The sequence below is a fragment of the Lipophrys pholis genome (genome assembly GCF_963383615.2).
Source record: "Lipophrys pholis genome assembly, chromosome: 5".
NCBI classification, from domain to species: domain Eukaryota; kingdom Metazoa; phylum Chordata; class Actinopteri; order Blenniiformes; family Blenniidae; genus Lipophrys; species Lipophrys pholis.
The window spans coordinates 4,378,669-4,392,855 of NC_137628.1; the positions used below are offsets into that span (position 1 = coordinate 4,378,669).

At 40.8% G+C, this 14,187-nt stretch overlaps 3 protein-coding genes across 5 annotated transcripts in view; 2 read left to right on the forward strand and 1 right to left on the reverse strand.

The window, feature by feature from the left end:
* hap1 (huntingtin associated protein 1) overlaps positions 1–1,616 on the forward strand; it is a 28,998-nt gene extending 27,382 nt beyond the window's left edge. For 2 of the 3 annotated variants that reach the window (XM_080464102.1, XM_080464101.1), the window contains one exon: positions 15–1,610. In XM_080464102.1, the coding sequence (XP_080320228.1) occupies positions 15–414 (400 nt within the window). In that variant the 3' untranslated portion in view covers positions 415–1,610. Of the gene's footprint in view, positions 1–14 lie in introns of all 3 variants that reach the window. The other variant, XM_080464103.1, reaches the window with a different exon arrangement.
* Positions 1,617–1,888: 272 nt separating this feature from the next.
* On the reverse strand, positions 1,889–2,357 carry LOC308109441 (uncharacterized protein; the record flags this gene model as incomplete). The annotated part of the gene is made up of 2 exons (XM_080463002.1): positions 2,126–2,357; positions 1,889–1,965 (listed from the first exon to the last, which is right to left on the reverse strand). The coding sequence occupies exons 1-2, from the start codon at positions 2,298–2,300 to the stop codon at positions 1,889–1,891; spliced, it is 252 nt and encodes an 83-aa protein (XP_080319128.1). The 5' UTR covers positions 2,301–2,357.
* A 5,405-nt stretch (positions 2,358–7,762) lies between these two features.
* LOC308109422 (keratin, type I cytoskeletal 19-like) lies at positions 7,763–13,333 on the forward strand. The gene is made up of 9 exons (XM_080462964.1): positions 7,763–8,198; positions 8,792–8,920; positions 9,268–9,350; positions 9,569–9,725; positions 11,256–11,417; positions 11,510–11,635; positions 11,936–12,165; positions 12,248–12,342; positions 12,435–13,333. Exons 1-9 carry the CDS (start codon positions 7,908–7,910, stop codon positions 12,542–12,544), a joined length of 1,383 nt encoding a protein of 460 aa, XP_080319090.1. The 5' UTR covers positions 7,763–7,907; the 3' UTR covers positions 12,545–13,333.
* Positions 13,334–14,187: the final 854 nt, after the last annotated feature.

Sequence of the window (14,187 nt, forward strand, 5' to 3'; positions counted from 1 at the left end):
CTTCTCGTTTTCAGCCTTCACTCTTGCGGCATGTCATCTTGTCGGGACTGTAAGCACGTGAGCACTTCGTCTCTCCCCCGCCACCAGCATCACATCGGCTGGGGAGGCCGCCCCGCCCCCGCCACACCGAGCACCACCACCGCCTCCTCCTCCACGCCATCGCTGGGACTCCTGCGGCTGCTGCAGGAGCGCGGCATCTCCGCCTCCCCTCATCCACACCGTCACCTGCGCGACGGCCATCGTGCAAAACCTTCCCCCTCCACCGTCCAGGTCAGAGGCGGAGGAGGAAACATTTTTAGCCTGAACTTGGTGGAGAAGCTCCAGAATCTGGGGCTGCACCGAGTGGCAGCCTGGGGGGTCCTGGACCGCGGTGGTGAAGAGAGAGAATCTGTCCGACACCCTCCAGAAGAGTGACGCGTTCTGACGCGAATCCCTCCGCAGCGCGCGGTAGAGCCATACGGAGTCGTCTCATTTAATGAACTCCAGCACAGTAACTGGTGTGTGTGTGTGTGTGTGTGTGTGTGTGTGTGTGTGTGTGTGTGTGTGTGTGTGTGTGTGTGTGTGTGTGTGTGTGTGTGTGTGTGTGTGTGTGTGTGTGTGTGTGTGTGTGTGTGTGTGTGTGTGTGTGTGTGTGTGTGTGTGTGTGTGTGTGTGTGTGTGTGTGTGTGTGACTTCATCTCAGGACAGACACCTCCTCACCGGCCTGTATTTCTTCTTTTTACACACACAAAAAGAAAACTTGGCATCTTTTTATACTATTTTTGAATGTCATTTTACAACTTTTCCCATCACTGGTTTTAAAACCTCACAAGCCGTTTAGTTTTTTTTTTTGTTTTTTTTTTAGTTTCCTATGTGAATCGTCAGCTATGTGTAAATAGTGTTTGTTGTTTAAGGTTAAAACAAAAATAGAGCGACTACATGCAGTAAATTACTGTTTGTTCAAACCACAAACCAAACCAATGGTGTCACACTGAAACTCATTGAAATGCACTGAAACACACGTTGGTCTTCTTGCTTAAAGCTGCTCAATGAAGAAAAACAAACATGATCATGAAGCACCATCATAACGTCTGACGGCGTTCAGCCCGTCTCTCACGACTCCCGCAGTATCTTCTCTGAACTTTCCTCTCGGCCAAAACTCACCTAAACCAAACCGGGTTTGTCGTTCTGCATCCAAGCCAGCGTCTGGGATTTGTTGTTATTTTTTAATTCAAAAGCAATACGTGTACCGACTGTTGGCACTGGTTGTATCTTTTGCTCGCTGTACAGGTCTGCTGTGTATTTATTGTCATCAGGATTATGAAACTGCTGGGATCTGAATCACGCCGGGCATTCAAAGTGATGCTCAGTGGGAATCGTTATTTAATAAATAAGCGTAGAGACGAGATGTCTTATTTAAACAGCATGTGTGTTTCTGAACAATCAAAACTGTAGCAAAAAATAAGCAAAACAAAGAGTAGGATTCTGTGGACTTAAAAGGGAAGAAATCGTAAATAAAATCAACCAAACGCTGTTTTTCTCTGCACTACTGTGTGCTATAGTCAGTGTTAGCGTCAAGCTGTACGTGTTGCAGTGTGTCTTAAACCTGTGAATAAAAGCTTTCCATGCAGAACGTAACTAAATGTCGTTTTGCTCAATCTGCTCACGTAAATCAACACGCCACTGAAATAATTCTGCAAAACTCTTTATTTATAAACACACACACTCACGACTACGGGCTATTTGGAGTCACCGACTAACAGACATGGGACCGTGCATTTGTGGGATGGACAGCAGAGCTGAGTCGGCGTCCCGGCGGTACATTTACTGAAATAATCTCATCACAATATTCCCTTATTTCTTGTGTGTCGTTTATAAAATCTGAACGATGAGCTGCGTCGACGGCGCCTCATTCGGCATCTCGACGTCCGAAGTCCACCCAGCCCTGGTAGTCGCGATCCGACATGCACTCCGAGTTCATCATCTCTGTGAACAAACCATTCCTACGTGAACCACACACATTCACTTCAGTATGCGCGTCTCACCGCATGTTTTGTTTGCAGATTAATCATTTATGTGGAACTGACAAAGACCAAACAAAAAAACTGCGGCGGTTCAAGCCCGGGCCTGCCGCGCGTCTACATACCGGAGATGGCTTGCATTATTTGCTTGGTCATGACCTCTCGCTCGTCCTCCGACAGCTGTGCCCGTCTCGCCGTGCGGACGGACGGAGCCCAGGACTTCGTCTTCTGTCTGTCTGCGGGCTCTCTGGGTTTCCCCCTCTGCCTCACCAGCTGCTGCAGGACATTGGTCTCCTTCATGTCTCCGAATGCGGATGATTCCGGCACTGAGGCCTCGCCAGATATCGCCAGCGCGACCAGCAGTGCGCACGCCGCCATCACTTTCACCGACATGCCTGCGAACTACAGGGGGAAGAAAAAAAAAACTTTCCAAACGTCTTTCATCAGATGTTAAGAGTCACTTTCACTCCTGAGCGTCACTGTACCTGAAGAAGGGAAGACCGCGACGAGGCTCGACAAGAGTGAAGCTGCCGGTTCAAATCTGGTGTTCCTGAGCGGTTCAGCTCTTTTTATACCACAAGTTCAGTGCGAGAAATACGTCCATATGTCGGAGAGTGATAACGGCACTTAGATGGATACACCGACAGGAAGTGCGTTCAGGAAACGGCACACCTCTACGTGGAGAAACCGATTTCTGTGTTTCGCACTTACCTGGAAAATCCTTTTTTTTCTCTCACCGCATCGGCAATAAAACCACTCAATAGCTTTACATAAGAAATCCAATAGTCGTTTAGAGGCTTTTAAAACCAAAACAAATCATCTGATGTCACCTTGTAGCCACAGAGGCAGGCCGTGATTCGCAGGTTGAAGTGTTCAAATGATCTTTGGATTTCCCCCTTATCGCCGTCCACACATGACGTCAACAAACAAAGTCTCCTCTGTTTGTTTGCTGTAACCATTGTTTCTTAGTTCTTACATTCATCTGGAGGGAATCATAATTCGTCACCCTCATTGGACCAGTGTTCGTCTGTAGGTTCTACACTAGAAGTCCAAATTCTTTCTCACCACAACTTCTAGAAGCAGATTTGGAGGCCAACTTTTCAGCTCTCGTGTTCTTCTCACGTGGAACCAACTCTCAGTCTGAGTCAGGAATGCCAACACAGGCTCTACTTTTAAGACCTTTGATGATTCTTAGTTCTGACTGACTCGGGTCATTCTGGATCATTTTCCAGTTCAGCTGCTATAAGTTTAGACCGCTTCTCTATTCCAAAAGCGTCTCTTCTTATTTCACCCGCCATTCCTTCATATTTGCACAAAGTATTGTCAGCTGGTTTCTCTCGCTCCCGTGTTCTTTTATCTTCTAACTTATCATATTTTAACTGATTCATTACACTTATTTTCTATTTAGATTTTTAAAGCTATAACTGATGAAAGTGTCTCCTGAATTCATATTTTATATTGTCATTACGTATATAATTAAAAGTAACGTGAATTGACTTTCACTGCGCTGCAACAACTATCCTCAGAAAAAAAAGCACAACTTTTACCCCATCAAGAAGAAGAAGAAGAAGAAGAGGAAGAGGAAGAGGAGGAGAATCAGATCAGGTTCATTGCCAAGTATAGTTTAAATAATATGAGGGATTTGTTTTGATGACGATGCAACACAGTAGAACAGTAACAAGGTAGAAAGTACAAGAAGAAACAACTGTGTAAACATAGTGAGTTAAATGTCCAAGTGAGATTAGGGGAGGATATTTTCAGTGTACGTTGTAAGTGTAGTATGTAGCGTATATAGAGGAGAAGAAGAAGTAGAAGTAAGCAAAAAAGTAAAAGTATATCGGGAGAAATAGAAGATGAATTAGTAGAAGTACAAATAGAAGATGAATTAGTAGAAGGAGATCGGTGGAAATAAAAAGTGAATTAGTAGAAGTAGAAGACAAATTAGTAGAAGTAGATCGGTAGATATAGAAGATGAATTTAGTGGAAGTAGATTGGTAGAAGATGAATTAGTCGAAGTAAAAGTAGAAGTAGCTCAGTAGAAAATTTAAATAGAAGATGAATTAGTGGAAGTAGATCAGTAGAAAAAGAAGTAGAAGACAAATTAGTAGAAGTACCAGTACAAGTAAAGGTATATCGGCAGAAATAGAAGAAGCAGAAGTAGATGATGAATTAGTAGAAGTAGAGATAGAAGTAAATGTAGAAGTAGATCAGTAGAAATAGAATTAGAAGACAAATTAGTAGAAGTTGAGGACGAATTAGTAGAAGTACAAGTAAAAATAAAAGGAGGTCAGTAGAACTAGAAGAAGTAGAATTAGTAGAAGTACAAATAAAAGATGTAGAAGTAGAGTTAGAAATAGAAGAAGTCGAAGAAGAAATAGAACAACAACAACAAACAGAAGAAAAAGAAGTTGCAGGAACCCGACTCCACCTCGGCCTTTAATGCTTCTGCTCTCTAACGATTATCACACGTCTGAATATATTTCTGACACACCTGTCAGTGATAAATGTCTCACGCCGTGGACGCCTGTCTCTCTCTTTACCCTCCAAGGCAAGTGAGTTTTCCACATTTCCTCATAAACTATTGACTGTAAGACAATAACACTTGCAGAACACACAATTAAATACTTGTGCCACACATTGCCATACGTTCTGCGTTGATGCACTTAACTTACAAACATGAATGAATAAGAACAATTGTGAGGAAGGCCTGGATGAAAGTGCACATAAAACCAGCGCAGGTCAGTTTTCTTTAACGTTCCCACTTTCTCTTCAACAATTCAATCAATTTATAGACATTTTTAAGATATGGAACGTTTTTTTTAAAATGAGTTAAAGGGTTGAAAGAAAGAAAGAAAGACATTGTGCGAAAGAGAAGTTGTGTTCAATCTTTTATATCCAAGATTTTGTATTCAGCACTTTTTTAACTTTTAGACAAGAAGGTCTGTACAAAGATCAGAAAGGATCCTCTTCCTTTGCTTTTCTTTCATTACCGTCCGCTTGATGCTGCAACAGTGCAAATTTCAACATTGTGAGACAAATATTGGATCATCTCATCTCAACATTGGGTGATTTGTTTTTAAATTACAGTTAAAAACAAATAATTGTATAAGCAATTGACTAAATAAGGTAAAGACAGAAGGGAAGCATGAAAGGGTTCGTCTGGTTCCAACGCTACAATAAGAAAAGCTTCAATTCAAGGTGTTGGACTGAAATGTTTCATTTGAACTGATCAGATCAGCGAAGAAGGAAATGAGAGTCGGTCGTCCCCAGAGTTTGTGATTGCGCTCCGTCAGTGTCAGAATGTTCGGTTGAGTTGTTTTGAGGTATGTTTGTGAGTATTTGATCCAGCATAAAGTTCAGGTGAGTTCAGGTCAGACTGGACCACTTTCTAGTTAAGCTGCTTGAGGTTTAAACCATATTTGGCCCTGAGCGTCTCACTGATATGAGTCTGTCTTGCTCTTAGAAGTGTTTCCTCTCCATGATGCTCGCTCATGTGGAGTTTTGAGGTTTTTCTCGGCAAGACTGCGACGTTGTAATATTTGGGTCCGATTAAAAAAAAAAAGAAGATATAACGTAAATAAGTTAAGCTTTGCTTAGCATTGATGAATTCCACTGCTTTTTAGGATGTTTTTCCCTGTAAATGAGATCTAGGAACTACATAAAAACAAAAATGAGTGCAGGCACAATTAACGCTTCCATCTGGTTTTTGCTTCAATAGAGAAGCCGGAGAAAAGGCCTGATCCTATAATCTAATCTCTGATAGGACAGTGCTAACGGCTGCTCCACCATTCAGTCAGATTCTAATTCAAAGATCAATAAAAAGTTATTTAAAACTAAATAAAGTATCAAATATTTATATTTTGGATATATAAAGTCCATAAAAAACTTTATTTTGGTCGTCCAATGTTTCTCTGTAAGAAATTGCTGACTCGTTCAAAGTGAAAATGATAAAGATGGAAAATAAAAACAGAACATTACAAAATGTGTTTTCACAGCTACAGAGGGAAATCAAATTTCCCAGCTCTCTGAATGACTTGGTCATGTGATATTGAAGTAACCAAACACTTTTTGTTCAAACAATTCAACAATATGTCAAATATTCACAGACTGCAGCCGGTAACTCTTCACACAAGGATGGAAAAATCATAAAACAAGAATTTGTGGGTGCGTGTGTGTTGAAAGCAGGAAAGTTTCACCTACTCAATGATCATATCAGCTTACAAGTGTTTTTGGCAGCTAAACAATTATCTTCATGTCTGGATCAACATAGTCAGCCTCCAGTGACGGAGCTTGATCATCAAGCTTCTTCTCAAGAAGTGTGACGTGCCACACCTCGCAAGCTTCTTAAAAAAATATTTATCTGCATGCCACACTGCACACACCTCCATGTGACAAACTGTAAATCCATTGTTTCTATTGGCAGTAAATTACAGGATTAGTGAGATAATGAAAGAAATCACGTAAGGTCAGAAAATAATGACAGGACATCACAAAATTAGTTGAAAGTTACTGGTGTTAACAAAAAAACAACAACAAAGATGTGACGTCAATCAAACATGACAGCAATTGAACATCTCCATGAAAAAAAACTTTCCTTTGAACATTTTTTTAATTTAAAAAAGAGTGAAACAGAAGCCTCAGAGCCGGAGCCAAGATTTTTTAGGCGGAGGCGGAACTCAGCATGTGGAATGCATTTTACACGCCGTGCACGTTATGTATCATGCCGGGTGCACGTTATACCCACCTATCAATATGAAAGTTGCACAGTATGTTTCATAAATTATACCCATTAAATCTTTCATCAAATCAAATGGTAAAATAAAAATGTGTTTTCCACAATAGATGACTCCCTAACTTAAGTATTTTTTTAATTTCAGTGTGTTTCTAATAGTCAAGCGATTAAAAAAATTTAACTAATTAATTAAAACTCCACTTATTACATGAATAAAGTGGCAATAATATACTGTAATATCCACACACACACACACACACACACACACACACACACACACACACACACACACACACACACACACACACACACACACACACACACACACACACACACACACATGCACAGAAAGAGAACATGCAAACTCCACACAGAAAAAAAAAAAAAAAAAAAACTTGAGCAGGATTTGAACCCACAACCTTTTAGCCTTGAGATTTGAGCACTAAGCGTCACCATCAATGTAAATTCAACACTTCCGATCTCTGAATGATGAAGTTGCATCCTTGAAATAAATGACTGACTGTAGTTAGGATAGTTGAAAAAAGTAAATCCCGCCTCCAGGTTTCAGTTAAAAGTTCTTTCAAATGTGTGGAAGTGGAATAATCACGTAAAAAAAGTCAATAATTCAAACTTTAAAAACACTTTCATTTCAGTATTTGCTCTTATGGGCGTTACTCTTTCTTGCTGTCACTTAAAGGCCCCCCCAGTTTAAACGTTTTCCTTATTCCCGGCCAGTGAACGCATCATCAGGTTGAATCAGATCAGTCACATCATTTGAAACTTTCAAGAGGGTTCACATGTTTCCTGTAACTTGGTAATGTATTTGAAACAACCCATTCCAAAACTAAATGGAATCAAAAAAATCGTTACAAATGTAAAATGAAACTGTTATCACGGTTATTATTATAATGACTCCTGCCTTATCAGCCCGCCAAACGTAAAACAATCATCAGTCTGGCAGGAGGCGATCCGTGTGAAGCGACTGAACTGGATTTTCCACCTGAATGAAGCTCCACACCCCAAAACATTCGTCGGAAAAATGTCTTCGTGCATACCGCAGGTGTTGTGGTGCAGCTTCCTCCTCAAGACTCCTATAAAACTCTGCGGTCTCCTCCGAGAGCCTCACTCCTCCTCCTCCTCCTCCTCCTCCTCATCATCATCATCTCCATCACACCATGTCGGTGAGAGTGGCCCGCAGCAGCAGCAGCAGCAGCTTCTCCAGCATGAGCGGCATGAGCCTGACGCAGAGGCGCGTCTCCACCCGCGCGCCCAGCGTGCACGGGGGCGCGGGGGGCTTCGGGACGCGCGTGTCGCGCTCCCTGTACCGCAGCATCTCCGGTTCCGCCGCTTCGGCCGCGTCCTCCGCAAACTGGATGGCCGCTCTCTCCGGGGACAGCTCTGTGGTCGGGGGCGAGAAACTGACCATGCAAAACCTCAACGACCGTCTGGCCTCATACATGGAGAAAGTAAGTCTCAGAGTGAAAATATAAGAATATAAGAATATAAGAAAATAACAATAAGAATTAAAATAAAACAATGAGAATTACAATGGCAATATAAGAATAAAAAAACTGTAAAAAAAATATATAATCGAGAATAAAAATGAGAATTTACAAAATAATATAAGAATGACAATTACAAGCATTCCCGCATGGCTATCTTAAATCATGCAAAAAAACACAAAACAAACAAAAACAAACAAACCCTGAAATTTTAAATTTTGCAGAAAAAAAGTTTTTATAGCACTTTTATGTTTACCAGATAACATAAAATAGAAAAAGAGGGATTATTATTATTAATTATTATCTTTAACGACTCTAACTCAACCTATCTTCTGTGTCAGTGTTCTCATGTCGACTCGCTTCTATAATGTTTCTTCATACGTACGTGCACATCTGGAAATAAAACATCTGAATACCGTCAATGGAGCAGGTGAAGCAGTGAACTTTATCAAACTGAATAAACCCTGAGGTGAAATACATGAGTTTATCTGAGAGACCCTGTGAGGTCCTGAATAGTCCAACGCGACGGTTTGACGTGTGATGCTGTTGCGTTGTAGGTGCACTCCTTGGAGTCTGCCAACATGAAGCTGGAGATGCAGATCAGACAGTTTTATGAGAAGAGAGCTCCCTCGGCCTCCAAAGACTACGCCGCCTTCTTCACCACCATCAGCGACCTGCGCTCTCAGGTAGCTCCTCACGTCACACCATCAAAACAGGCGACCCAGCGGGTGTGCACACGCAGGTTGTTTTCAAATGTCAGAACGCATTAATGCTCTCTTCTCTGACACAAAGCGTGATGGAGGAACCAGTCCCGTCTATTCAGTTTGTTCTTCCAGACTGCTTAATCTGCTCGTGTGTGCAACCAAATGTAGACTAGATTAAAATGACAAAGGGAGAAACCGTCTTGCGAATAAACACGCACCTGATGAATAACACTCAAGGTTTCAACTCTTCAAAAGTTCATCGTCTCCTAAAATGCTTGTGGGAAAATGTTTTATTCCTCCATGGTACCAAAAGTGTTCCCATCTTGTAGATTTTGATGAGATTTACCGACAATCAGAGGGTCGTCCTGCAGATGGACAACGCTCAGATGGCTGCAGAAGACTTCAAGTTAAAGTAGGAACAAATTCACTGCTTTACTCTGCAAACAATTCATTTCAATGTGCATGAACCAAATGACAAGAAGGAGGTTTGTGATTAAAGATAAAATGTCAGCTAGAACCAGAACTTTATGTTTGACTATTGATGAAGAAATCTTTCAATTTAAATGACTGATACATTTAAAGTGTTTGTAAATGAGGATGATGAGGATGACGAGTGTGTCTGTTCTGCAGGTACGAGACCGAGCTGAACATGTCCAATGCCGTGATGGCTGACCTGCTTCAGCTCCGGGGGATCCGGGATGGTCTGACCCTCACTCTCACCGACGTGGAGGGGCAGTTAGAAAATCTGACGGAGGAGCTGGTGTACATGAAGAAAAACCACCAAGAGGTGAGATGATTTGTTCATTTGGAGCAGAACAAACAGAGTGTAAAGTTGCAGAACCCCCCCCCCCCCCAAAAAAGAAAACAACACCCATAAAGCCATCTCTAAAATGGAAATTTGAGGCAAATATGAAACATTTACTCAAGAAACACAATAATTCAATATGAACATCAAATGATAGTAATGAATTGCATATTAATCGTAGTAAAAAATATTGTGATCGACAGTTTATCACAGCTACTGTGATGAATTTTTAACTAGTTTAACACCAACAACCAGAAAGCAGAAGTCTACAAATTCACAGTAAATGATTTATAGTCATGCAACATGAGAAATGCAAGAAACGCTGACCATATAACATTTCACAGCAATTTCACAGTATTCATCCACACATGAAGGAAAAAAATGGGGAAAGTATATGAATCATCCCTGCTATGCTACTATTCATCTTTAATGTATGTGATTAGAAACATCTCATTGATCATTGAAAACTACCTCTTGTATTGAAATCTAGTCAATGGTACGATGGAGAAAAATAAAACTTTTGTTGAATATTAGTCAGCGAGATTACAAATGAGTCAAAATTTGATCACTGCATTATCAGTTTTGAACATTTTTAATCGGGCAATTTTATAGTAATACTTATTGTAAATAGCTACAATACCCCCGTAGACCACCAGGGGGCCACACTGTGGCAATCACAGTTTAATGCAGCGTGATTGTTATGTACTTTGGCGCCCCCTGCTGGAAGCGTGTGACTGTCTCACACAGTGGTCTGGAAATTTATGAAGAAGAATTTTCCGCCAAATAAAATTTGCCTGGAGCCGCAAAATATGTGAATTCTCAGAAAACAAACACACCTGAAAACATTAACTAGACAAATTTAGAATGTGTTTGCATTCATAAAGTGTCATAGGTACAATTCAAATATAGTTTATAACTTTATAATAATGTAGTATAATTTTTGCTGTTTTAGCCATTTTTTTTGTTTTTCCAATTTGGATATTTGAGCTACTTTAGCTATTGTGCATTTCCTCGTGGTTACAGCAGTTTTAGCGCGCACATTTTCTCCCTTTTCTGTTTCTTTTTATTCTTTTTTAATTTCCTTCTATTTTTTTAATTTTCTTCAATTTTCTTTACCTATTTTCCACTTTTTTTCTAACCCCCCATTGTGACTGTATTATTATTATTATTATTATTATTATTATTATTATTATTATTATTATTATTATTATTATTATTATTATTATTATTATTTAAAAAATTGCAACCCCAGCCATTCTAGCTGTTTTAGCTGTTTTACTGTCTTTAGCTGTTTTTAGCCAAGATTAGGACTTTTTTGAAAATCAGTGTGGTGTACAAATAATGGAAGCAGAATGTTTATTTACAAAGAATTCTCTGAAGGCCTCATGGAGGCGCTGCAGACTCAGAAGCTGAAGAGCCACATGAGGCTCCAGAGCTGCAGGCTTCCAGTCGACCCCGAGGGTGGAGGGAAAGAGATCAGATCTTAGTTATGTTGCTGCTGTGTTGTTGCAGGACATGGGCCAGCTGAGAATTCAGTGCAGCGGCAACGTGGTCGTGGGGATGGAGAATACAGAGTCCACCAACCTGCAGGTTATCCTGGATGGGATGAGGGAGCAGTATGAAGTCATTATGATGAAGAACAGCAAGGAGGTCGAGCAGTGGTTCCAAACTCAGGTGACGTGAAGGAAATCAAACCCTGAATGACGAGAATGACGAGACGAGTGTCTTCAAACTGACACGTGTCGCTTTCATGTGGGAATGAACAGGCGGCGTCACTGCAGGCTGAAATCACCACTCGCACCACAGAGGCCAACACCTTCGTCACCCAGCAGTCGGAGCTGAAGAGAAGCTACCAGAGCCTGGAGATCACTCGTCAGAGTGCCCACACAGAGGTACACCACAACTCAAAACACTCCCAGATTGGGAGGTGTATTGTCCCTGACTACAATCTCAATCCAGTGTGAGGAAATGAGGGGAAGATGAAGGCAGAATGAGAAAGCAGAAGAGGGATCAAACATCGTGAAGTTTAGAAGAAGAAGAAACAGAGTGAGAGGAGCAAACATGAAAGAAAAAGAGCTTTGTATGAATTCCTCTAATGCTCAAACCAGCAGACAGGAAGGCCTCCAAACTCAGATTATAGTCCCTTCAATACTTCCATTGTGTGGAGCTCTGAGACTGACTTGGCTGTGCAGATCCAGTGCCTGCAGCAGAGCGTGGAGGAAATGAACAGCCGCTTCAGCGTCCAGCTCAGCCAGCAGCAGGTGACCATCACCAGGCTGGAGACGGAGATGCAGCAGCTCCGGGCCTCCATAGAGCAGCAGCAGGCCGAATACTGCCTCCTGCTGGACATCAAGATGAGGCTGGAGATGGAGATCGCCGAGTACAGGAGGCTGCTGGAGGGAGAGTACACCCAACAGAAGAAGTGAGGCACACCGACCTTGTCAACCTGCCGGGAAACCAGATGTTCTGCTGTGTTTCTGTAATAAGGTTGGCTCTCCTTGCAGGATGGAGGTGGTCGTCGTCAACAAGGTGGAGGAGAAGGTGGAGAAGAAAGTGGAGGCGAAAGTGGAGAAAGTGAAGATAGTGGAGATAGTGGAGGGTGAGCATCCCGATGAGGTTCTAAACCTTCCGACCTTCTGACCGTCTGACGGTGTGATGCATCGTTTCTCTCCTCCTCTGTTTGTTTCTCAGAAGAGTACAAACCTCACATCGAGAAGCGCGTGAGGACCATCGTGGAGGAGCTGGTGGACGGGCAGGTGGTGTCCGTCAGCACTGACACTCAAGTGGAGTCCATTCAGTAGCTCACCTCTGCATCTCCTCCAAGAAGCTGTAATGCAACCAACATGTGACTCTTTTCTACCGATCAGATGACGACTTTGGGATTTTCTGTGTTTTGGGTTTATTTTTTGCTAAGAAATGTTTGATAAAGTTTCGACTTGGTGGAAGTCTGATAAATATGAAACCTGAATATGATTATAAATTAGATGTGTATTCTCAGTCCTCATGCGGTGGTGCAGTTCAGATATGTGGCTCCTAGATTGACTTTAACAGAATTTAATCACACAGCTGATTCGGCTACTTCAATATTTCTGGCATATTAATAATCCAGAGATGTTAAACTCATTTTCAACCACACTCATTCTATCTCGAGGGGCCTGGATGACAGCAAAACAACTGTTAAACCAACTCCAAATGTTTTCCTTCATTTAATGCAAAGAGTAAAACAGTGTACATTGAGTTTATTAACTTAGAAAACCTGAGTGTAATTCACAGAGTAAGTACAACTTTATTCCATTGACTCATGTCACAATACAAAGGATTCTATTTGTGGCACTGTGCAGCCCTCATACAGGCTTTTGACGCAGATTATACTTTATAAGTATAATCTGTAAGTTTGAAATAACCCAAAATAAAGCAGAAGGCTGAAAATTCACATCTTTTTTTTAACGTCACAGACAAAACAACTTGTAAAAGCTCAACACTGTTTTCATTGTTTGATCTGTAAGTTGGTGTTTGGAAAGTCTTCTCTGTTTTTCTGTGTGACCGAAGTATCAAGAGTCCTCACAGCGCAATAAAGCAATGCAGCTACACCTCTGTGCCTCTTTACTTATTCATTATCCATCTATCCATCCATCCATCCATCCATCCATCCATCCATCAATCCATCCATCCATCCATCCATCCATCCATCCATCCATCAGTTTATGTTTCTCTATAAATTTGTTCAACCTGCTTCTGAATATTCTTTTTCTTCTTAAATTAAAAAAAGAATTGTGGCCATAAAGAAACAGTCTTGTGGATTGTTTGGAAACGTAGCAGGTTGGATGGATAAGTTACAGATTACATTTTCATGTCAGTTATTACAATAAGTAGATGTTTTCTCTTTACATTTCTTTACATTATTAACAATTTCGGGAACATTGAGCTTTATTTGTTTCAATGAGATTAGAATCGTGAGATGGAGCACGGATTTATTCTACTAACTTTGGTCACTGATTAAAACAATTAACTATATTTTCCATATCGCCTTTATTGAAGATAATAAAGTCAAGAGAAACTTTTACTACTAAGTTATTTATTGCTGATTGTTATTGCATATTGATTTTATTATTATTTATTCCTACATTAGTATCTGGGTTAACTTAGATTTGCATTTGATTTCTGCTTCATTTGTTCTTTTTCTTATGAATAATATGAACAATATCAGTAATTGAATTAAGTATTTATTGTTTTGTCTTTTAGGATTATATTTCAGAGTGACGAGAGTTGACTTCATTCTGTACAACTATATATTGAAGAGATCGTACTGGACAGTTAAAATATATGTGACACACAGAAATGTGTGATCACATTTTTCTTGTTGATATTGTTCATATTGTGTTGGAAAATATAAAAACCTGTAAATGGGAGCATCTTTCATTTGAATACGTGAGGTTTTGTTTTT

Bases quoted from the DNA above. Each gene is read 5' to 3' on its own strand.
- LOC308109422 (XM_080462964.1), top strand. From the start codon at position 7,908: ATGTCGGTGAGAGTGGCCCGCAGCAGCAGCAGCAGCAGCTTCTCCAGC. The intron at 9,351-9,568 runs GTAGGAACAAAT...TCTGTTCTGCAG, and splicing joins GCAGAAGACTTCAAGTTAAA to GTACGAGACCGAGCTGAACA. The intron at 12,166-12,247 runs GTGAGGCACACC...CTCTCCTTGCAG, and splicing joins GAGTACACCCAACAGAAGAA to GATGGAGGTGGTCGTCGTCA.